The 25,790-nt window shown below is 43.2% G+C and overlaps 2 protein-coding genes across 8 annotated transcripts in view; one reads left to right on the top strand and one right to left on the bottom strand.

The window, feature by feature from the left end:
- Positions 1-25,790, top strand: part of LOC144379052 (uncharacterized) — a 110,494-nt gene that overhangs the window by 48,319 nt on the left and 36,385 nt on the right. The window lies entirely within an intron of this gene.
- TRAF3IP2 (TRAF3 interacting protein 2) overlaps positions 25,176-25,790 on the bottom strand; it is a 40,645-nt gene continuing 40,030 nt past the window's right edge. For all 4 annotated transcript variants that reach the window (XM_078054864.1, XM_036105339.2, XM_078054866.1 and 1 more), the window contains one exon: positions 25,176-25,737. In XM_078054864.1, coding sequence (XP_077910990.1) covers positions 25,591-25,737 — 147 coding nt within the window. In that variant the 3' untranslated portion in view covers positions 25,176-25,590. The remainder of the gene's footprint in view (positions 25,738-25,790) is intronic.

Here is a 25,790-nt window from a genome sequence, read left to right as displayed (position 1 = left end):
CTTGGGCAATCCTCCCCACCATTTCAGAGCTCCCCCTCTGGTATTTAAAGTCCTATGCTGCTTTTCTGCCTAGAAAGGTGCCCCTTCTCCTGGCCTTAGCTCCGATGTCATTTCTCCAGGAACCCTGGCCCGACTCCCACCCCTTCCCCACCCTGAGACTAAGCCTCTGTCTGCCTTTGTACCCTCTGCTCACCTCTGTTGTAGCACTTTCTTCGTTGTGTGTTAATAACCTGCTTACTTGTGCCTACAGTACTGGAAATTCTTTAAGACTAAGGACTCAGTCTTGGTTTCCAGCACTTGGTTCAGTGCCTGGTGCAACAGCAGACCTCAGAAAATATTTCTTGAATTTTAAAAAAAGAAGAGAGGAAAGAGAAGACAGAGAGGACGAAGATAAAAGGAGCAAGTTGGAGTACATTATCTCAATAGCCTCGTACAGCTAAAAATCTATAATTTCTGGTTCTCGAATTCCATCCTTAATGTCAACCCCGGGTTTTTAGAAATTCAGATTTGCTCTAGTAAGGGGATGTTTCAAGTGGTTACACCAAATTAGAAAAACTATAAATATATACTCATACATATAATACAACTTTAGGACTGATATTTAGAACTCATTTAGTGAGCCCAGACCTTATTTTATAGATGAGGAAACTGAGGCACAACAAAATTAAGTTCTCTGCCTAAACCCACCTGGTTAGTGGGAAGACCAGATTTCAAATCCTGATCTCTCTTGCCCCTGAACCAGGATAGCTGGTCCCTCAACTTCTCCCTTTTTGAAAAAGCTGCTACAAACTTGGCTACAAATGGAAGTGACAGACGTTTTCCCTTTTATGTGATGGTTACAGCAATCCACAACTTTCTGGTTATAAATTAAACTTTGAGCAACACCCTTCCCTGCCCCTAGACAAACTACTGAAAATTAGTCCTCTTTTGTCCCAGAAATGTCGGAGGGTGCTACAATGCTACACGAATGACTCCTGTATGTTGTTTGCTAAACAGAGTTGCAGTCATGTGAATTGCTTTCAGCCGGGTTGGGTATCAAGGCTCAATGTTCTGGTGTTAAGCCATAGGGTAGTGCTGCCATGAGACCAGCTTCTTGGCAGATAGCCCCGAGGTGCAGCTGTAAGGTGACCCAGTGCAGGCTTGAGGCCAGGGCCCAGTGCTCAGTGCCAGAAACTTGAGCCAAACATTGGAACTAATTCTCAGGGCACTGAATTGGTCTCAATTAAATTTTTAGATGAAAAGATTTTTTGTTTATCCCAAAGAACCACTTCAATTTATAAACTCATAGGAAAGCTGGGTGTTTTGCCATTATACTTGGAATACTTTCTAGAAGCCAAACCTTTAAAAGATGATGAAGAAGATGATGATGATAACTTTAGATGATTTAAGAACTCATAAAAATATTTTTTGAAAGCAGCATCTTTTATTAGATATGCTGACTGGAGAAATTTTATTTTTCTATGTCTTCCAATATGCTGTATAAGTTGTAAATCTTCAAATGTAGAGTGCTGTTGGAGTGGAAATGGTAGACATAGTGGTTAAGGCGATGGTGATGATTGAACCAAACTCTGAGCCCATACAGATTTGAATTCAGAACCCAGCTCCACTACTTACTAGCAGCTGATCTTGGGTAGTGTACTGTAGTAGAAGCATGGAGACATGGAGACTGTGTTATATATTGGGGTTTTCAACCTGCCTATGGCGGAATCGCCTAGATGCTTTTAGAAGGTATCCCTGCCTGGGCCCCCACCCAGACCAATTATATTAGACTCTCTGGTGGGACCCAGCATGAATATTTTTGGAATGCTCCCTGGTGATTCAAATGTTATAGATCAATGGCATAGCGACCAAAACTTTGGTTCTGGAGTCAGATTGCTTGGGGTCACCCTACAGATATGCCACATCATGGTATTTGACCTTAGACAAGATACTTAACCTGTCTGAGCCTCAATGTTCTCATATATATAATGTGTTAATAAGAGTTTAATGTAGGGGCGCCTAGCTGGCTCAGTTGGAAGAGCATGCGACTCAGTGAGTTCGAGCCCCACATTGGGTGTAGAGATTACTAAAAAAAAATAAATTTTAAGAAAAGAGTTTAATGTAGGGTGGTGAGAGGATTAAGTTAAGTAAGTCTGTAAGATGCAGCACAGGGCCTATGACGTAGTGAGTGTTCAATTATAGCTGCTATTTTTATTTTTATTATCCATGATGCCTTTAATTCACCTTGGGTTTAAGGCCCAGTTTGATCCTGTTCACAGTCCTACAGAGAAGACTAAAAAAATCAGAAGTAGCTTACTAATGAACATGAAAATAAGTGGAAAATTCTACAAGGATAAGTATCTGTATGTAATCTTCTTGTCAGATTTTGAGTGAGAGGATAAAGTTCAGGGTCTTCACTGACTCGAGCCCCAATGGGACCTACTATTTATCATTTCTCCACCTCATAGAGTCCTGTATAGAAAAAAAAAAAAAAAAACCCTGGAAATATGTAAACACAGAGGCAATCAAGGGAAATAAATTTTGGAAGGCGGGCAATGGAGGCTGGAGACACCCAGCTAGGAAGATATCTCAGAGCTCAACAGTGCGTCTCCGTAGCTGTCAGACTTTAATATCAGAGAATCATCTGGATGCTTGTGAAAACAAAGATTGCTGGGCTGCACCCCCAGAGATTCTGGGAGTAAGTCTGGAATGGGACCTAAGAATCTGCATTTTAACAAGTTCCCAGGTGACAATGATGCTGCTGGTCTGGGGATCACACTTTGAGAACCCCTGGTGGCTAGATGTGTAGCTCTTGGTAATCTGGGTGTTCTTAGACCCTGTTGGCTGTTTAGGTTTCTTTCCCATCTGCACCCATACAGAGTTGGTGGACACCCCCCAAATCTCTCTCTCCTGATGACCCACATGCAGCCATCAGACAGTGTTGGTTTTCTGTTCGGTAGTCTTTTTTCAGCCTGGAGTTTTGAACTGCACTTTCCTCTGCCCCCTTGGAGATTGCTTGTTGTGTAGTCTTAAGCTCTGATAGTAGAGTTCCATGGTTCTTTTCAGAGAATGGTTGGGTGTTAGTCTTTGCCCCATGATCAGCCACACACCACCTCACTGCCAATTCCCCCAGGGCTCTTGCATATCAAGACAGAGCCCAGACCCAGAAGCACAGAGTGAGTGTCCTTCCACCAGAGGCCTCTGACTCCTACGTAGCACAGGTCAAACTCAGGAATCTGGGATTTGGGGGTACAATATCAACTTCTTTTATTTAAAGAACATCAGGGCATATAGGCACATTTAAATTTGGTACACATACAGACCAAACTCTGTAGCCATCCTGGGTCACATATGTTACCAGAAGCTTGCAATGATTAAGGACTGTAATTTGAAATGCTCACACTGAATCCTGCTTCCAAACCATCTTATGCTTCCAATTTCACAGTTTCTTTAATATCACTTTTATCATAGTTATCCAGACTCTAAACTTGGCCATAATGATCTCTAATGTTTGTTGAATACTTAATCCTCACAACAACCATATGAATGGATACTATCTACTTTATGTCTGAGGAAACGAAAGTTTAGCAAGGTTAAGTCATAACTAGAATATAAGTTCCAGGATCTTTGTCAATTGTATTCTCTGATATAGCCCAAGTGCCTAGAACAATGCCTGGCTCATACTGGTGTTCAATATTTGTTGAATGAACAGAGGGTCATAAAATAAACACATAGGATGTGGGATTTGAAGCCAGACCTGGCTTAACCACTACACCACACTTGCTCTTGCTTCCACTTCAACTTTCCTTTTGTCACCCCATGAACTTATTCCCCCAAGTCAGTTATGAGTCCTAGCAAGTCCATATCATGGTGTTTCTTGCATTTGCCTCCCTTTTTCCATTTCTGCTGCCACCAACCTAGTTAAATAATTGCTATTTATTTCCTGAACTATTGCTATTCTGTCCCCACTGCAGTCTTTGCAGGACCATGAGCTGCCTACACAGCTACACAGATAGCTTTTTTTCTTTTTTTTGAGAGAGAGAGAGAGCAGGGGTTGGGAAGGGCAGAAGAAGAGAGAAAATCTTAAGTGGGCTCCAGTGTGGAGCCCAACATGGGGCTCGATCTCACGGCCCTGAGATCATGACCTGAGCCGAAATCAAGAGTCGGACGCTTAGCGGACTAAACCACCCAGGTGCCCCGATAGCTTTTTTCTTAAAGCCACATTCCATTCACATTGTACTTCTGCTTAAAGACAAGGGAGATAGTGTGGTATAATGGAAAACTAAGGAACTAAGAAAACCAGGGCTCTGGTCTCAATTCTGTGACTTTGACCAAGTTATGTATGCATGCTAGGCTTCACTCTCCCCATTAGTAGCATTAGGAAGTTAGACTGGGTGACCTCTTCCCACTCTGGCTTTGTCTGGTGGTTGGATGCAGCGGCTATTACACCCAGTCAGTGGAATCCTACCTGGCAGCAGTCGTGCCCAATAGCGGTTTAGAGTAAGATGAATACATATATTTTTATCAAAGCAGAGCAGTGTAAGTGCCATAAAGGGGTAAAATGAGGAAGGAGGGCGAGATCACATCTGGTTACTAATGGGGGGCACGGCCAGGCACAGATGCCGCTCTTCCTCTGACGTCAGCCCGTCTCTGGTGTGCAGGTCCTCACCTCTCTAATGAGAGGAAAAGCTGCTGAGATCCCAATAACTTCAGGCTGCTGCAGAAATCCATCATGAACACTAACTTTCTAATTCAGGAGTTGTTGGCTCAAGACACACAAATTGGTCTAATGCTTAGGAAACTGCTTACAGGGGCAAAGAGAGAATGAAAATGGTTGTCATGTTTCTGATAAATGCTCCATGTCTTCCTCTGCCACTTATTAGTCAGGTGCCCTTGAGCTGGTCCCTTATCCTCTCCGAGGCTTGATCTCACCTCAGTTCCTCATCTAGAGGTTGGGGATAATTGTATGCCCCTTGCAGGATTGTGCTGAGGGAATAAATTAGATGTCGTATGTAAAGGCCCTAGTGTAATGTCTGGAGCATGGTAGGCATTCAGAAAATCTTATATTCCATCTTACTGCCCGACCCCCTAAGCAGGTCAATGTTTAGCAACATCTTTTAAAAAACCCCTTGTGGGGAGGGATGCCTGGGTGGCTCAGTTGGTTAAGCATCTGCCCCAGGGTCCTGCGATCGATCCACATCAGGCTCCCTGCTCAGCGGGGAGTCTGCTTCTCCCTCTCCCACTCCCCCTGCTTGTGCAGGCGCGCTCTCTCTGACAAATAAATAAAATCCTAAAAATAAAAAAAATTTAAAAACCCTGTGGGGAGGGGTGGGAGGAGGAGAGAGAGAAAGAGAGAGAGAGAGAACTCATAGTATTTTATATACTCTGCCCTTGCCATACATTCAGATTTTGGAAATTATTTGCCATATTTACTTAAGAAGCGTCCTCACGTAGCTAGTAAAAGGACAAGGTAGAAAGGGCAAATCAGAAGCTGTCCCCGGTTTATCTGTGGATAAAGGACTAGGAAATAGGGAGGTCCCGCAAACAGCATTATTGCTTCCTCCAGCTGAACTGGTAGAGGCTTAGAAAAACAACTGTGCCCTGGCCAGGGTGGCCTAACCTTGCACCTCTCACTTTCCTCCTGTAGTTATCAGGTCTCTAAGGAGTGGTTGTCACTGTATCTAGGGTTGACAGTCATCATAAAAACGAAGGAAAATTTATGTGGCAAAAAAATTACACTCCATTAAACTTTGGGATGAGGAAATATGTGTGTAGGGTAGAATTATTATTTTTTTAAGTTTTTTTTATTTTTTTAGTAATCTCTGCACACTCATGATCCTGAGATCAAGAGGTGCACCCTCTTCCAACTGAGCCAGCCAGGTGCCCCGAGAATTATTATTTTTTAGAAACTAAGGAACATCATTCATTCAGCCTTCACATATTTATTGATGGCTACTCTTGTGACAAGTACAGTTCTAGGACTAGGGACACAGCAGTGACTGAAACAAAAATCCCTGCACTCTTGGAGTTCAAGTTCTGGTGGGAGATGTAGAAAACAAACAACATAAATTAGTTACATAGTATTATTAGGAAGTAGTTAGTGCTAAGGAGAAAAACAAGGCAGGAAAGGGGACCATAGAATATCAATGGGGATGAGCTGTTGAAATGTTAGATAGTAGTCCAAGGAAAGTCTCACACAAGGTGTTTTTGAAGTAAAGACCTGATGGAAGTGACAGGTCAGCCATGAGGATGTCTAAGGGACAACTTTCAAGGCAGGGGAAGAGTAACTGCAGAGGTCTTGAGGTGGGAGGGTGCCTTGCATGTCTGCGTCTGAGGAACAGCCAGGGGGCCAGCGAGTGAGCCGAGGGTGTAGGGGAAGCGGTTGGAGATGAGGTCATGGAGAAAACAGGCTGGCTGTGTTGGGACTTACAGGACATGGTAAGGATTTTGGCTTTCAGTCAGAATAAGAAAAGAAGCCACCCAGGAGTCTGGGCAGAGGGATGATAAAGTATTTTAGAACCTATATTTATTGAGTGCTTCCTCTGTTAAATTCTATTTTAAATGCTTTATTTGTAATCTTCACAAAAACCTTGTGAGGTAGGACCCACTATCTTCCGCCATTTTATAGTTGAGGAAACAGAGGCCCAAAGAGGTTAAGTACATTGCCTGAGGTCACACAGCTAGTAGGGACTTGGCCAAAATTTAGACCCAGGTCACTCTCTACCACCTCATTGTCCTGATGCCACAAATGCTTAAGAGACTGAGACCACGTTCCTTTCTTTTTCTTCCTTGATATCTGTAGTTCCAAAGCACACTTACAAGGAAATTACTTCATACTCATTCATAAATATAGAACTTCTTCGCTTAAACTGATAAATATTCCCAGTATTCTGCTTTGTGATTTCAAGTTTTTTTAAAAAGCCTTCAGATTAGCATATGAGCAAGCATGTTGACATGTTGCTCTTTAATTATGCAGACAGCTATTTCTTTTTTACTCCTAATATAGAGGTTGATTGGGAAAATTTTTATTTTATTGCTTACAACCTTACCCTAGTGCTACCTAAATCACTACTATATGATTTGGCATCTATAATTTATCATTGCCCTCTGCTATTAGATGAAATGCCCTTTAAAGCATTCCACAGCAAGGTGAACACAAGTCAAGCTTGCAAAGTTCGAGAAAAAAGAATTGCAAAGAGTCATTAAAGAATAATGAAAGTTGATTTATACAGCATACAATATCAGGGCTGCCCAGTTTAACAAATGTAATTATTCCAAGTCATTTTCAGAAGGCATCTAAATTTCAGCACCTCATTTTCATCATCTTTTAAGGACTAACAACAAAAATACCTTATTTTTATAAAGACTCTAAAAGCCAAATCTTTAATTTATCCTCTGGATTTCACTAAAGCTAAGGCTGAAACAGTAGACAATTTTAAATACAGGAAACCCAGATTCCTTTTACCGCTTTGTGGCTTTAACATTCTACTGCTGTAGCCAAGAGTCCTTGGCTTCTGGGGCCAACTGCCTTTTGCATGCTGATTTTCCAGAGAGAGTCTCTTAGGAGTTGTTACTTCTGAGTACTATCTGCCATGACTTCAGGCCCTATAGGCAGTGGGGGTGGCGGAGTTTGGTAATGAAAACATGGGGAAAAATCTCTCCCAGTAGAATTATCAACTCAATTTCATTTTGCATTGCGGCCAGACCACTTAGCTGTCCCTCCAGCTGCCTGCAGACATATATGCTTCTCAGGTGCCTATCGCTGAAGGACTACAACCCAGACCCTAAGAACAAGAATAAAGTTTTCTATCGTAGTATTTTTCAGTAAAATAGGTGCCGTGTGAGGAGGAGTGTGTATGTGTGCACACAAGCGTGCCAACCATTCAAGGATTCGTGGCGTTCAGAATAAGGGAGATGGTCCCAATAGAATTCTTTCTATTCTTCATAAACTCTATTTAATTTTTCCTTCCAACCCCTCAGAACCAAAGGGACTAAAAGTCTTGGCCTTAAGACCTCAGAAACCATATTACTGAGTTATGTGAAACAGGAATCCGGGACATTTTTGGTACTGATTTTTACGTGGAAGTTATTTTGATATGGAAACAACTAAATCAAATCTAACAAAGGTCTTTTGAGAAGAAATGGTTAAAAGGGCATGTTTTGTGGCCAGGAAAACCACAGCAAAGTATTCCAATTAGGAATAAATTAAAGAGTGCTAGACTTTTCTGGAAGGGCCAGGAAGTCAAACTCTTGGCCTTGAGCTGCCTCTCACCCCCACCCTCGCTGACCCTGAGAACAAGTCACTCCCGCCTCTTTGTGAACGCAACAGTTGCTGCCAAGTCTTGCCACTCCTCTGCGGAAAAGAGCCAGGGATTTTCACCCGAGGCTGCCAGCCAGCGTCAGAGTCAGAGGGAGCTAGCTGAGGTGCCAGGGGGCTTTCTGCAGCGCCCTGATGCCAGCTTTCTGTCTACAAAGGAAAATTCACTCAACTCGCGAAAGCCAAATCTGACATATTTAAAGGTCTCCCAAAGCAGTTTCGTAAGCTGTTTTTCTACTAGAAGAGTAAGCGCTTGTTTCCCAGATTATGTTTTCAATTTTCCTTAAAGTCAGCAGCGCTTTTAATCCATGACACTCATTGGCATATAAAACACTTCTGCTGTCTTCATAATCAGTTTAAAGCTTACAGCCGTGACATCTTGGTACTTTGTGTTGTGACTGATTGCCTTATGCTAACACCTGATGACCATTTGTTTCTAACATTCTTGAGATAACCTGCGCAGCTGCCGTGAGTGGTTAGTGGGGGAACGGGGGCTATGACGTAAGGCGCCCCAGACAGCTGAATTCGATCACGATGTCATGCACTCTTGAGCTCTTTGTCATAGAGTATTTTGCTCTTTGGACAGCATCCTAAACCTACCTGTCTTTCAAGGTCTAGCTCGGCTCCTGCCTCCCGCCCACAGCCTTGCCTGACAACTTAAGTCCTCACTGAGATCTTCCTCCGGGACCACCCGAAGCCCTATTATGTGTGCAGCTGCTATGGCATTTGGCTATGTCATCATACACCACCATTGATTCACTGACTTTTTCCAAGTCAGGGGCCACGTGCTCTCTCCTGCTCGCTGACCGTGCCCAGCATAGTGGTGAACACACGTGAACAGTTGGTGGTAGAAGCGAGTTGAACTGACACAGCCTTTTTCATCATTTCTTCTATTATCCTACCGAAAGCTGGAGTTTTATTTCTCCCTTCACTATGGGTCCCTCAGTGACTCAGAAGCATCCAGAGTGAGGTGCAAGTTGGATCACTCCTGGAATAAGCTCATCACTTGTGTATTTTGGCGTGGACATCACTTTTCTCTATCAACCATGGAAAATGGGAGACAAATTACATCCCTTATGATTGCAGTCATTAGGGAATTAGCAATGAGGATAAAGAGGAAAAAATAAGTAATGGAACAGAGAAAGAAAATAAATATAGAAAAGGATGAGAGGAAAAGAGATGGGGGAGAGGCAAACAAACAAATACAACCCACCAATCCTACTGATGTAAATAGATTTTCCTTTTTAATGACAGCATAAAGACTCCTTGCATGTGCGTTTAATAGATGATGGCTTGCACATCTTAATAACGTCAGCTTTGTAGGGAACTGTATGCGGAAAGAAGTGCCTTTTCTGGGTGAATTAGGAATAAGCTGGAGAGGCAGTGACTTTGGGGGAAAGTAAAAGCAACAGCCTAGCAACACTGGCGCATTGTGTGCGGCAGTAAGAAATGACAGCTCAGAATGAGGCAGGCTCCTCTCTCATGTGATCAGCTTGCTATGCCCTCAATGAGTCTATGAGATTTCGTGTTTTATAGGTTGAGCTTCCCACTGGCAGCAGCTGAAGCAGTTCATTATGCACATCGGTCACGTGATCCACTTCATCAACCAAATGGAACTGGGAGAATAGGTCACCCTAACAAGATCCTTCAGTGCGCCCTTAAAAACTACTTACAGATGTGCTCTTCCTCTGAAGGGATACAATGAGTTTCCTTGTACTGTGCCACGTGATACAGGAAATGCATTATCCCCCTCCACATTCAGACATACCAGGAGGAAGCACGTGAAAAGAAAGCAGCTCACAAAAGCACACACAGCTTTTGCAAAAGTCCTGAGAGGGGCTCATACACCAATTTATGACAACGGCAGATAAAATCCCAGTCCTCTGAAGCTCGGTTCATTACCAATGCTAATGTCCACACAGGGAAAGGAAACCACATCAGTATTCAGCATTGACACAAACACTGCTAATGCTTTTTATTTATGGTTGTCACTGAGTCCCCTCAGCAGTATGCCAGATCTCCATTTGTGTTGTAACTTTAGCTACTTTATGGGCTTTCATGACTAGCTATGTTATGTACCCATAGGCGATTTGTGCTTTCAAACCGTGGCTGGTGAGATAAGCAGCCACACTTCAGATCTCGAGTCAGGGCAATTTCGTTCACATGCAGAGCAGGTGGAATGAATGTTTTTGTCAGTGAGTCCAGTATTAGATTCACTTGTCATTGTTAAATCTTCCGATATCGGTGTGATCAATTTATCATTCATTCAGTCAGACGACGAATACTCATTGAATATGTACCACGTGCCAGGCACTGTTCCAGGTACTGGAGATACAACAGTGAACAGACAGAGTCCTACTGTCATAAAAAGGTACATTCTAGAGGGGGGGAGGGGGCGGCAGTAAACTAATAAATATGTAATGTCAGAGAGTGTGTCAGGATAGGCTAGTTATTTTGTGGCAATAAACAACCCATCGCAGTGGCTTAAAAGGACAAAGTTTATTTCTCACTTACACTGCATGTTCATTGCATGTCAGCTGGGGGCTCTGTGCACCTTTACTCTGGAACCCAGGCTGCCTGGAGAACCATCACCTGGAGTATGGCTAGTCTCCATGGGAGAGGGAATAGATAGAGTGGTGAATTGCACACTGGATCCTCAGGCTTATGCCTGAAAGTGACACGTGGCACTTCTACTGACATGTCACTGGACAAAGCAAGTCACATGGCTGCATCCAGCTTCAAAAGGTTAGCAAGTGCAACCATACCACGTGTTTGGGAAAATCAGACACGCTTTGTGGGCAGAACTGTCCCAGATGATAACAAGTGCTATGAAGAAAAAATGCAAGGTAGAGGAGATGGTGTACGGGTAGGTGGTTTTTGCTTGATGTGGAGGGTCAGGAAAGGTTTGTTTGATAAGGTGACGTTTGAGGTGAGATCCTAAGAGAGAGGGCCATTTGGATGGGGGTAGAGACTACTTTCGCAGAGGATACAGCAAGGGCAAAGTGTGCCTGGCATGTGTGAGGAATTGCAAATTGAGGTGGCCAGTGTGGAGTGAGCAAGGGGAAAGCTGTAGGAAATTAGGTCAGAGAGTCATAGAATCGTAGGACACTAGGTAGCACCTATGACATGGGCGATAGCCGTTGCAATTTTTTGTGTAAAGACATGGTCTGAGCTAGGTTTTAAAAGGGTCCTTGTGGCTGCTGTGTGGGCCCAGCAGGGAGCAGTTAAGAGGCTTTTTAAATAATCCAAGTGAGGTAAGGGGTGGATGGGTCATGGTCAGATTCTGGGTATAGTTTGAAGGTAGAGCCAACAGAATTTGGCAGTGTATTGCTTAAAAGAGAAAGAGAAGATTCCAGGATGACTTCAAAGGTTTGTTTCTTCTAGTAATCCTTGGATATACATGAGGATTACCTTGTGTGGTTTTTTAGAATCTTCACATTTGGCAATATCACTATAGTGCATAACCTCCTCCATAAATGTGTTGAGAGCTGGACAGCCAAGTGGAGATATGGATGCTGGGCAGTCAGCTTGAGTTATGCACCAGCCAAGGGACTTACCTCCCCACATTGGCCTGATATGTGCTGTCCCTTAAGGTTTATGATCCAAGTTCATTTGTAAAATCGGAGAAATGAACTTCATAATTACAAGCAAAAAAGAAGCTTATGACCTAGTCATCCCCACCTTATCCCACCCCTCCATTCCTCCGTGAACCTTAGATATCACTACCAAGAAACCCACCTATTACAATACGAGGTCTATCCTCAATGGACACTAATATAGTGATATGTCACCTCCATTCCTCCGAGAAATTGTTTGAATAGAAATCTTAATAAAACAACATTGTGATGTTCTTCTGAATAGTGTGTCCCCTCTTTCTGCTCACCCTGTCTTCTTGTAACATAGCTCTCCACATCACTACCACCCAGTAAATGGCATGAGAACTCCCTACCACACCTGGGCCTTCTCATAGATCTTCTCCAGAGGAAGAGAGCATAGGTTGAATGCAAAGTTTGCAAACTACCATAAGGGAATGAATAAGTAAAGGTCAATGCTATTTTTGAAAACTATATTTTTGGAGTATTTGTACTCAAAAGCATTTATGCATTCAACTAATCTTCTTGAACTTCTATATGTGCCACTGCTTCTAAGGTCCTAGGCACTGAAGACATAGCCATGAATAGAATATATGAGGAATTCTTATTGTTGAAAACTGGGAAAGTATAGAGAAGTATTTTTAAAAGATAGAATTTCCACTAAAACATAATGCTATTCCACTAAAACATGCTATTAATATTCTGGTGCCCAGTCTTTTTCTAAGCATACATACCCTTCCTTTCTGCTTTTCTGAATAAAATTTACAACTTTAGACTTATATAATACATTAAAAAATTTTTTTCTTATAAAAATAAATCATAGCAGATGTACAGTATTTGTTGAATGAATTATTTATGGAAACAATAAGTTACACAGAAGCAAAAAATTAAAAATGAAAGTCACCGATAATACTACTACTAAAAGATAATATCACCATTAATAGTTTGGGTTATTCAATACGGTTTTGAATAATCAGCACATTTTTACAACATTGCTCCACGACAAATGATTTACTTTTTATTTTTTTTTATTTTTAAAGATTTTATGTATTTATTTGAGAGAGAGAGAATGAGAGAGAGAGAGCATATGAGAGGGGGGAGGGTCAGAGGGAGAAGCCTCCCTGCTGAGCAGGGAGCCCGATGCAGGACTCGATCCTGGGACTCCAGGATCATGACCTGAGCCGAAGGCAGTCGCTTAACCAACTGAGCCACCCAGGCACCCTCCACAACAAATGATTTACTTTTTAAATGAAAACTTTCTCTTTTTTTTTTCTAATTACAAAAGTAACATGACGTTGTAGATATTTTGGAAAATACTGAAAATGAGAAAAGGAAAAACTAAGTCATTTAGAGTCCCACTGCCCAGTGGCAGTTCTGTTTTGAACATTTTCCAATTGTCAGGAAGCAAGAATTCCTGTCGCCTTCCATGGTCCTTATAGCTGGATTAAGAATCAAATTGACATAAGGCAGATTAACAGGAGGAAATCAAATTTAATAGCATACATACAGGGAATCCACACAGACATGGAAATTCCAAAGACAGACAAAATGAGGTCTGTATGTCATTCTGAACTAAGAAGCGGGTAGGGCCTAGGACTTCAGAGGAAAGGAATGTACTTCACAGGGTGATAAGAAGAGCAGATGATTGGTAATTAGGTATTTGCCCTGCCATACAGATGGGTCACCCAGATAAAATTTATCTCTGCTAATAACCCTTACTCTGGGAAGAACCCCCAGTTTAGATTCTTCTATGTAGTTAAGGAAGGGACAAAGATTTCTCTTGAGACTGTAGGGTCTTGATTGCCTTCAGCTCAGAATAATCTCCATGCCAAAGTGGCCCATCTTGGTGTGGCATGCCCTCAGTCCCTACACAGTCTTTTTGGAAATTTTTTCCAATCTTTTCTCTGAGCAGTACAGTAGGTTAGTTAAGAACTGGGCAAGTCACTTAACCTCTCCGAGCCTCAGATTCTTCATCTATAAAACAAAACTAGTAACCCAGTTTGTAAGATTGGTGTGAAATATAAATGAGATAAAACATACAAACTACTTCGCCCAGTATCTGACACATAATAAATGCTCAATATGAGAACTCTTACTATTTTGCAAGATATTTCTACATAGCTAGTCATACTTCATATGTACATTTTTATCCTTTTTTTTAAACTTAACATCGTACCATTAAATTTTAAATTTTGCGACAATTTCAAATTTTCAGAAAAGTTGTGAGTAAGGTACAAAGACCTTTCTTCCCCAAACTGTTTGAAAGGTTGTTACCAATCTAATTCCCCCATCATGCCTGAATATCATAGTGCACATTTCCTCAAACAGAAACATTCCCTTCTAGAACTCCAGTCCAAATAGCAAAATTGGGAAATTAACATTGACACATTGAGTTCTAGTGTTCAGATGCCAATCAAGTTTCTCCATGGCTCGATAACGTACTTTGTAGCAAATGGATTCTAGTTCAGAACCACATGATGCAATTATTTCTCATATCTCCTTAGTCTCCTTCAGTCTAGAATATATCCTCCTTCTTTCCTTGACTTCTATACCCTTGACACTTTTAAAGAATATAGACCAGTTATTTTGTAGAACGTCCCTACATTTGTGTTTGATGTTTTCTCATGATTAAGTTCTATGTCTCTGTCAAACACCACAAAGTGATGCTATGTTCTTGTTGTTGTATATTATGAGCTAGCATAGCTGCTTTGGCTGTAACAACCCGTGCTGGACCACCTTCCTACACAGATACCCCTCTCATCCCTCCCGGGCTCTGAAATCCTATACTGAGTTACCTCTCTGCAGGGATGCCCTCTTCACCCTGCCTGGACTCAAACACCCCACATATGAGGTTATCCCTTTGTAAGAATAATCCCCTTGCCCCATGTGGGCTCTGAAGCCCCATGCTGGGCTGCCCCCCAATTCCCAATCCTCAACCCACCCTGGATCCAGCAACCTGCCCTGAGCCATCCACTCAGCCAGCTTTGGTTCTGACACTGAGCCAAGCCAACCCTCTGCAGGAATGCCCCTCTTGTCTTGCTTGGGCCCAACACCCTGCACCAGGCCTCCCTCTCATCCAGATGCCCTCCTCACCCCAATTTTCTGGTGTTCTAATTCTTTAAAGATTTGTATTTTCTCTCTCTATATCAGTTTTTCCTCAAACTATAGATATCTCTGTATATATTATGGACGGTCCATCAAATACTATTTTCATTTCAACAACAATCTAAAAACACTCATACAATAAAATATAAGCTTGTTTGGTTCAACTGGGATGTTTATTTTATAGCCACATACTCTTTAGTATTGGTGCTTTGTGTTTAAAATTGGGTTGGCACCACGTGATCATTAATGTGGCAATATTCAACTTTTAATGTTTTGGTTATCTTTAGATTGGCATTCCTGGCATCAAAGTAACAACAACCATCTTGCTTTCTGTTTGATGAAAATCATAGTGAATTATCTTACCAATTAGAAAGCTAAAGTTGCTCTTTTTCAGTGATAAGATGCAATTTAGTCTCTTAATGTATTTAATAAATTAATTTTGATTTTCCATCCTAAAAATAGCCATGCTACTTTAATTGTCACAGGCTAATGAGAAAAGAGCTGGGCCGACTTAACACAAAGATGACGCGTTCATGGAAAGTGAAGGCCAAAGGAATCGTGGCACCAGCATAAATGAAGTTTTACAGTAATTCAAAGAGAAAAAGGGAGAGAAAATTGAGTCATTACAGGTCTCATGGTAGCATAGGCTGAATTCAAAAGAAGCTAGGCAAAGCAGTCACTTAATTCAGATTATAAGCAGATGTGTTGGTTTGATATCTGTGTTTGTTTGACATCCCAGCTTGCAAATAGTCTCCATGAAGAACTTTTCTAAAAAATTGATTTATCAATATAATAAATATTATATTTTGGAGTGAACCATTTTTAAATCATTGGACCAATTAAAATAATCAACTGATAGATTCAAATGAGTAACCTGATGGGAGGAAAAATTATAATAATGATAATGATTGAGAGTCAAAGACTGTCCGTCACTTTCAACATCAAATATTTAGGTCAACAATTGAAAGATAAAATGCAAAAAAGCATCTTCATTTGCTTTTATAATGACAGGTATAAATTAAACCCAACATTGGCTATTTAGTCTCAGCAATATATTACCACTTTTACAGTAAATTATTGTTTTTTATTTGAATTTATCTGGTGATGTCATTTTTATTTAATTAGTAAATTTGGTTTGTTCTTATAGTTTATTTTTTAAAGATTTTATTTATTTGACAGAGAGTGCGCGCACGAGAGAGAGAGAGTAAGAGAGAGAGAGAGAGAGAGTGCGAGTGCACAAGCAGGAGGAGCAGCAGTGAGAGAGAGGGAGGCAGACTCCCAGCTGAGCAGGGAGCCCGATGCAGGGCTGGATTGCAGGATCCCGGGATCATGACCTGAGCTGAAGGCAGATGCTTAATTGACTGAGCCACCCAGGCGCCTCCTTACAGTTTTTTTAAATTGCAAAAACCACATACCGTAAAATTCACCATCTTAACCAATTTTAAGTGTACAGTTTGGTAGTGTTAAGTATACTCACATTCTTGTGAAGGAGATCTCTAGAACTTTTTCATTTTCTGTTCCTATAGCTTTTAGTGAGCTACGAGTATGAAGCATTTATACCTAATCATATATTGGTACATATTTAAGGAATGATATAATGAAAATTACTTAAGCCAACATGGGGGAAGTTTCAAGAGAACTTTTTCCTTTGTGGGGGGAAAAAAAAAGTTTGAGAAACACTAATCAATATGGCAACTATGTTTCAATTAAAATGTTTGCTTACCACCCCCCCCCCCCCCGTTTCCTTCGTGGCTAGATAGCTTGCAGTGAGCTGTTTTGGAGGTGGACAGTGATACCTCATTTCTTGAAAAAGCAGAACCAGAGAGAGCATAACAGTTTTCCCGGACTGAATTCAAAATTTCCTTTTTAATAATAGGTATAATATGAACACAATACTGCCTTGTTTCAAATTACTTTTCAAAAAAGTTTCAAATCATTATCCTATTTTTGAGGCCCCGTTGTGAATCTCTAAAGGTAGTTTCCTTTAAAGTCAAACATCATTGCCAAGTTTGAGATGTTAAACCTTTAATCATCCTAGCCAGTGCTGCTGAGTCTTGCTCCTTAGTGACCTGACAGAGGGGAGGAAGAAGGCTGTGTCCAGGGGCTGTGATTGTTCTTGAGTCTGCTGTGGTCCAGGCCTTAGTAAGAAAACAAATGAATGCTGACGATCTCCTCTGGAAAACAAGATGGAAGTGTTTTTAGCTTAAAAGCTCATATGTTGACCCTCCTAAGGCTTCATTTTTTGTTGTTGTTAGGATTTGCTATTTTACTTTTCGGAAATAAGAAAGTATTCAAAGTCCCCATAAATAATCATTGGTTATGAGGGAGAAAGCAAGAAGGAAAGGGAAAGAAAGGAACATTTACTGAGAACTTACTACCTGCCAGGCACTATTCTAGAAGATTTATATCATCCATCTTACCTTATCCTGACAGTCTTTCCAGGAGTCGGTTCTGTCCTCCTCATTTTAGAGCTGAAACTCTGAGAGAAAGTAACTTGCCTAAGGGCACACAACTTGTAAGTGAACTGGGACCCACACTCAGGTTTGTTTGATTACAAAGCTACTGCGCCTGCACAAGCGAGAAACTTGTTAAGACACTTGTTAAACTTGTTAAGACAGACTCAGCATGGTCGGTGCTCTCTGCCACATATCTTGCTTGGGGAAACTGGACAATGTCAATATTCATTCATGGAGAGGGTTTCCTTGCTCATTCCAGCAAATTATCATTTTCTGCTTTCCCACTTAGTTATTTGTAGATTTGGCTGACAGGCACAACTTCCAACATTCCCCACTCCCTACTTCGCAAAGTCCAGAAACCCATTTGCTCTCTCCCAGCGGATCCCAGCACCCGCCAGGTCTCTGCCTTCCCAGATCATTGGAGGGTGCAGTGTGAAATGCACATCCTTACCTTCCCTCTCACTGCAGGACTGTCTGGCCCTCTTGCCGGATGGATTAGGCGGTCTCTCTTTCTTTCTTTGACAGAGAGAGAGAGAATGAGAGCAGAAGCAAGGGGAGCGGCAGGCAGAGGGAGAGGGAGCTGAGCGGGGAGCCCAATGTGGGACTCAGGGTCCTGGGATCCAACCCTGCATCGGGCTCCCTGCTTGGCGGGAAGCCTGCTTCTCCCTCTACCGGCCCCCCATTCATGCTCTCTCTCACTCTCTCTCTCTCTCTCAAATAAATAAATAAAATTTTTAAAAAATAATAAAAAATAAACCAATAAATGACAATGCAGTCTGCAGGGCATACATCAGCTTTCTCTAAAGAGAGCCTAGAGGGGTGCCTGGGGGGCTCAGTCCGTTAAGCATCTGCCTTCTAACCCTAACCTAAGCTGAAGGCAGATGCTTAACCGACTGAGCCCCCCAGGTGCCCTCATTTATTAGTTTAATACGTACGCTCTGCAGTGCTTTTCCATACTTTCCCATTTCTTACATTGTGTCTCCTAATCTTGGATCTCACCCATGTGGTGGTTTATAGGGATGTTGAATATTATAATCTAAAACGTGTGTGTGGGGAGGAGGAATGAGCAAGTCTTCTGTTAGGAAAAATGTCCAGTCAACTGCTTGTTGGAGGATCTGACCTTGAAACTGCATAAATGTGGGCTCAGGCCTGGGTCATCATGAGGGTCAGGGAAAAGGGAGCATCTGGCCCCCTGGCTTAGCATTTACTGGGTACTGCCTTGATTTGGTCTTGTCACGTGTCATGTCCTATCCTAGATTTTAAATAACTTTATCTATGTCCTAGATTTTGTATTTATTTATTTTTAAAGATCTACTCATTTATTTTAGAGAGAGAGCGCCTGCATGTGCAAGCGGGGGGGCGGGGCACTGAGCGCGGAGCCTGATGCAGCCCTCAATCCCACAACCCAAGAGTCGGATGCTCAACCGACTGAGCCACCCAGGCTCCTAGATTTTAAATAATTTGAAGGCAAGAGTCATATATCACTCACCTCTGTGCCAAACATAGGACCTTGCACACAGTAGGCATTTAATAACTAATTGTAGATTGGTTGCTGATCTCTAGCTGCTGCTTAGCTTCCACTGTGTGACCTTTCTGGGATTAGCTTTTGAATACCTGTCTCATTAGAAACAGTAGCATGATGGAACCAGAACCTTCATGCTCACGCTGGGACTTCTGCTTCCTCTGCCTTTTCAACGAAGAACTGTATGCTGGTATCCAAAGACCTTAGTTTAGAATCTTGAATTTTAAAAACCTGGGTGTGGAACGCCCCCCTTCAGTCACCGCCCAGCCTGGTTTAGCGCCTGAACTTGGGGATACTCCTTTGCCTCGGAGGGTTAGTGCAGGAGACTTTTTCCACTGCTGACACCAGAGCTTATTTTTTACTTATTAGGGTCAAAGATAAGGGTATGTGGGAAGGGGCCACCAGGGCATCGTCTGGGGTGGCTGGGGCTTGACATGGAGCAGGGGCACTGGTGCTGGGCATCCTGGGGGAGGAAAGCAGGGGCGCGGGCCAGAGCGGGGAGTGCGTTTGGTGCTGCTGAATAGTAAGCGCTGCTAGACGGTTTTGCCCCCAGTTCAGCTGTTTTGCCCCAGCCTAGTTTAGAGTTGTCTTGTGTTCTTGGAGTCTGTTGTGAAAGAGCATCCTGTTTTGAAAATCTATGCGAAGCTAGAATGAGAGCCGTTTTCTTTTTTCTTTTTTTAAATTTTATTTTATTATGTTATGTTAATCACCATACATTCCATCATTAGTTTTTGATGTAGTGTTCCATGATTCATTGTTTGCGTATAACACCCAGTGCTCCATGCAGAACGTGCCCTCTTTAATACCCATCACCGGGCTAACCCATCCCCTCACCCTCCTCCCCTCTAGAACCCGTTTTCTTTTAGCCACAAAGTGAGAACAATGAAAATAGGACTCTCCTAGTTGATCATGATTTTTGGCGTTGTAACCACAAAAAAGGGAAACTTCTCTTTTTAACTTGGGAGGATTTTATAAAATCTCCATGTTTTGTGCACATTTCGAACATGAGACTCTACCACGGCAGAACCCATCTGAGAGGGATTTAAAGCTCAGGGAAGCGCTTGGCCGCTCTCTGCAAGCTTCTGAGTACCCGAACTTTGTAGATAACAACAGATTGGACGATAGAATCAGTTAATCCCTGAACTCAAGGAACACTTGGCCCGTATCCCAGATAACACAGGACGCTGGAAATCGTTCGGGTCCCAGCCTCACCTAAATACATTTCTCCTCTCCTCGGAAGAATGCCGCTTTTGACCACCGCCAGCCTGAGAGCCTGGCCTCCCCGTTCCACCTCGATGCTCTCAGGGACAAGTGGCCTTCCGTGGAGGGCGTCGCCCGCAGGGGGCAAAGGCCAGGCAGGTACCTGCGGCCCAGCTGCTGCTGAGCGTCCAGACAGGCAGCCAAGCCCCGCGCCAGCTTTTTCTAAAGCAGCCCTTTTGATAACACCGATGCTGTTTCCCTCACTAGAGCCTTGGGCTGATTGAGCCCCGGCCAACTTCTCTGGGTAACAAAGAGGAGGCGAAAGTAATCCAAACACAGGTTTTATTATAAAAACCAGGGAGTGAGAGAAGTATGTTTATTCTGTAAGATAACACACCTGCTCGGTGCCCGGGAGGCTCATTTCCATCAGTTGCCATGGCAAACTCGTTATACTTCAAGGCCATGTGGCTTTGTTTCCTTTTGAGATCCGGTCCTTGTCCTACCTTTTCTAACAACTCCAACACAATGACATGGAAGCCTGCGACAGCATAATTGATTTCTCCTTCCCTCTATCCACGGTTTACATTTGTGTGGCGCAGGACTGAGGCTCCCTTCTCCTTTGAACTCCTAGCTAACCATGAAGGCATGCTTCAGAGAGCCTTCCTCATTAACATTCCAGGTCCCCTTCCCCGTCAGTGATAAACAAGCCCTGCATCAGTGGCCTCCTTGCTTCCACTTTTACAAATGAGTGGCTCGGTTCCATGTTCTGCTGCCGATCCAGGTGCCCAGGCGCTCCGTGCGGGGCGAAGAAGCACGCGGGAGAGGCTAAAAATAGAACAGCAGTTTGGACGAATACCAGAGCAGCTACTTCATCTCAACTTGCTTTGCACACGAAGCCTAATGGGCTCCATCAGGCCTGAGTTCTCTCTCACGCCCTCTACACCCGCCCCCCCTTACCCCAGCTGCTGCCTACCATCAGCGCCTTCCTGGTGAAGGGAGCAAAGGGAGGTCAGGCAAGGGACAAGACATGTGTGCCCTCGTGGTTTTAGTTACAAGTGCCGGGGGACCGGGGGGGCTGCAATTATTCCTTCCATACGAGCGTTTCTAGAAAAGAGCAGGCAGGCCCGGCACATGGTCACCTTGGCCCAGGTACACTTTGGTCTAAGACTCTCTCCTTGTTTTAGCAGAGGCTCAAATATCACTTCCTAAAGACCCTGGTGAGTGTGACCTGGACCCACACTCATATGCTCCTTGAGAAGTGACACAGGGAGCTCAACTACACTGAGTGTCCCTCTCCCGGGTCTCACCTGTTTGGCTTGAGGCCAAGGACTTGGGAGCAAATGCACAGTCACAGATGGAGGGGCTGAGGTGCATGTGGGTGAGTTGGCAGCACATGAGTGCCCAGGGTCCATGAAAGCTTCCTAGCTCCCACCAAGTATCCTGGGATTCTATCAGAAAGCTTTTTCCAATAGAAAATGGAACAAATCAGTATGGAGTTTGGAACATGCTATCCTGCTGGGCACAGGGCCTCCCCAGATGCCAGCTCTATTGACTGGGCTAGGCTCTTTGGTGTTGTCCATGTGCCTCCTGACAAAAGGGGCTTTTTCTGCAGCCTCCCCCCACCCCCGCCATCCCAACTCAAAGGAGAATGATCAGGACCCATACCTTTCTCATTTCTTCATCTGAAAGGTAATGCAGATTTTCCAAACAGCTATGCATTATTCCAACAAGTGCTACTCTTGTCAGATGAGAAGCACTGGGGGGAAAGATGACTATTACAGGATTTAAAAATAAAAGCATTTTTCATTGTTCTTGCTGTGGAGATTGGCCAGATAAAACTAAAACAAAATTGATCTAACAGCAGATTTTATCTGTAAGCTTCAGGAAGTTGCCAAGATCTTTTAAATTGTGCTTTGGTTTTATATAATACTCACATGAAATAAATAAATATGCCAAAACTACTTCAAGAGAAGTCACACTCCATCTAATCACAGCAATAATTAATTCTCCAAAGACTCTCCCCCAGAACAAGTTGCAACATGATCATTTAATCCTCTAGCCACCAGAGGACAGAGGTGCATCTTCCCTCAGGCCTCCTACGTTCATGAGGCTCAGTTTACCTCTGGGAGATACTGGGTCGTTTGTTGAACAAATCTACCGTCGAGAGCCAGAAAGCTTTCTAGGCTTGCCAGATAAATGTCTGCAGACTAGACACCAGGATATCTGGGTTCTAGTCCTAGGGGAACTTAAAGAAGCCACGGTTTCGGGGGGCCCCTCTCTTCGCATGCATAAAAGTACACTGCAGAGGTGTGTGATTTCTAGGGGCCTTTCAGATTGAAAATTCCAAATGGTTCCAGAAATAAGTGATTTAAGAATTAAATTTATTTCGGTGCTTTCTTCCTTTCTGGTTTTTGTTTTTGTTTATTTGGTTGGTGGGCTCAGATAGAGCTATTCATTTTGAAAAGTAACGCAAAGTTCTTTAGGATGAGAGGCAATTCTTCTTTGTGGTATTTTCCCACAGTCTAACCTTCCTTCTCTTTTCACTCGCCACGAGGAGGTGGGGCTCACTGATTCTTCTTGGTTCATTAGGAAGAAACAGAAAGATCCTGTGTTTTGAGAAACTCTTTCTGGATCATTTCCCAGTGATCACAGGACTTTGCAATCCCTTTGGCAAAGGTGATGGTGACAATGGGGTGTTTGGCAAAGTGGTGGAGGAGGTGGTTAATGAAGTGGCTGAGGTTAAGAAAAATGCTCTTGGCAAAACATCATGAAGCAAGGTCTGGAATGCTCAAAGCGGAGGGCTTCCCTCCCTTGCTGAGACGACTGAGAAACACTCAGTCTTTAAATAGGTGATTTATTTAATAGGAAAAAAGAAAAGAGTATCAACAACAATCATTTTTCTGAGCACTGAACTGAGAAATAGCTAGTCTAATACTTAGATTGTAGCCATGCACTGAGATGTCTCTGGATGATATAGAGGTTAAGTTAAACTAACTAGGCATATGTACATTCAGTCCCTGAAATTAAAAATTACATTTCAAATTTTAAGTTGGTCACTAAATATTAGACAAAATCTAACCTTGCATTCTGCACACCTCACCCCTAAAATCAGTTTTGGTCTGAATAAAGCCTTGTGGCCAAGAGGTTATTTTTTACTGAGTCAGCCCTACCCCACATCCACCCCCAAAATATCTGCAGATGAGTGCACGAGGACAGGGATGACATCTAAATAAACCAAGTGTTAATCTTCGTGTCAGCGCTCTCAAATAGTTGTTAAAATTCCTTTGATGTCCATGGTCAGCAGATTTCATAGAAACTTCAGGGGTCAAACTTTCATCACCTGGTCAGGTGTTGTGTGTGTGTGTACTTTTTGTTTGTCTTCTTGGCTACCAGTGCTACCAGCTGTAACAGTTTAATGACTATTTGTGGAACACCAGGGACCTTCCCTCGTCACTCACTTGGGGTGGGAACAGTGGCTGAGAGCTCAGGCCAGGCCTCTGAAGGGAGGAGGGGTAACAGCACATTAATTAAACCCTTGCAAACTAGAAACATTTCAGAGAAATGGTTGCTGACGTCATTTTATTTACAATTGTGTGAATCCTTAATGATGGTGTCACCTCCAAAAAAAGATAATACAAAGAGGGGCGCCTGGGTGGCTCAGTCGTTAAGCGTCTGCCTTCGGCTCAGGTCATGATCCCGGGGTCCTGGGATCGAGCCCCGCATCGGGCTCCCTGCTCTGTGGGAAGCCTGCTTCTCCCTCTCCCACTCCCCCTGCTTGTGTTCCCTCTCTCGCTGTGTCTCTCTCTGTCAAATAAATAAATAAAATCTTCAAAAAAAAAGATAATAAAAAGAGAGAGAGAAGACTTGAAGTTTGTGTTTGGGGGGTTTCTTAGGTCTCAGATGCTACAGCGCCAAAGATGCTGGTGATAGTCTTACTTCAGGTAATGATTACTTCAGGTTTACTAGCTTTTTCCCCTTTTCCTGTTTTTTTTTGTTTTTTGGTTGTTGTTTTTTTTTTTAAACAAAGACATTCACCTTACCACCCAGTAGACATCGGGTAACAACATAAATGAAATTGTGTCCTTTGCAGCTCGTTAGCAAACCTTCTTATTCATAGTTGGTATTTGTCTTTTCCCTATGGTGACATACAAGGGGTGAACTCTCTCAGAGCACCATTGAGCCTTGTTTTGGAGATGAGGTACACAGGTAACAGGAAACAGTAGCTCTCTCCCCCCACCCCGCACCTCAAAATCTTCATATTTCCTACTACTTAGGCCATAGCTAACGTCACCCCACCTTGCTCTAGAGCTTATGTAGATTATATATATATTTCATATATGGATATGTTTGTGTTTTCTTGAGATCAGATGAGCAAGATATATATGTTTCTAAAATTACTAATGTGAGGGTGTTGCTGATGAGATTTAAAAAAAGAGAAAAATGTCCCTGTTGGGAAAATGTAATTTTATCCTCTGGGCGATATAATTATGAAAACTCAGTCATTCTTCAAAAGAGTATTTAGAACTTAGGTCCCAGACCTTAAAACACTTAGTGCCCTCGAGATACCTCCGTCCACGTCATTTTAGAAGCGAGTCCTTGGGGTTTCAGGCGAGTGAAAGGACCTGCTTAAGGTCACACAGCTAGTTAGTGGTGGGAGCAAGACGAGAGCACAAACCACCGTTCGGGGCCGCCTTCTGCCACAGCTGCTGTGCTTCCCATACACGGATGTTCTTACTGCACAGCCAGGCCCTATTTAGAGTCTACTTAGAATCACGGCTGTGTGGTGTACAGGAGTGGTTTTGTTAAAAAGTTCTACTGCAGGAATAAAGCTTTGAAGATTAGGTTAAAAGGGATTGTTTAACTATCTGGCTCTAATCCTCTCATACAGGCCGGTCGGTTATATTCATCTAATATCGCATCTAAGCAGCTTTCCTGAAGCAACTGCCCATGTCACTAGGAATTAACACACATCTATCTCCTTTGAGATAAAGCAACATACAATCTTACAAAAGAGTAAACATTTTATTATTTGTACACGAATCAGGTTGGTCCGAGGACACGCGAGCATCTGGCTAACTCATAAAAGTAGCTTTAAGCAACGGGCTGGGGGTTGTGGTCGTTCACTGCGACATCATTTATCTACTGGCTAAGCAGGGAGAGGCCTCCGACTGTGAGGAGCAACGTGCTGGGGGCATCAGAAGGAGGGAATACAGAACAGCCACAGCCTCTTTTGGAAAGGCAGGGTCTGTGGAGGTCTCCGCAGAAGTCGTCTGCAGGACAGGCCTTCTGCGGTGGGAGGAACCCTCAGAGGGACTGCGAACGGACAGCCTCTGCTGGAAGAGTCTTGTCGGAACAGGATCCGTGCCCCAAACACACACACACACACGGCATGAGCCCGGGCTCTGGGGACCGACGGTGTCACAGGGGCACCACCTGAAGCGTGGGCAGGGGCCCCCGGGGAGGGGCTATGTACTCTTCTTCCCTGAGCAGCCGCAGCAGGATGTTTTTCTTATTCTTGGGCCAGCTGTAGACGTGAGTGTTCTGAAGCCAGGTGGGCACATGCTCCTATGGGAGAGGGAAGGACAGGAGTGAAGGCCTTTAGAGAGAAACCTGGATTC

This window comes from Halichoerus grypus, chromosome 9 (genome assembly GCF_964656455.1).
Source record: "Halichoerus grypus chromosome 9, mHalGry1.hap1.1, whole genome shotgun sequence".
Lineage (NCBI taxonomy): Eukaryota > Metazoa > Chordata > Mammalia > Carnivora > Phocidae > Halichoerus > Halichoerus grypus.
This window is presented reverse-complemented; position numbering and strand designations above follow the sequence as displayed.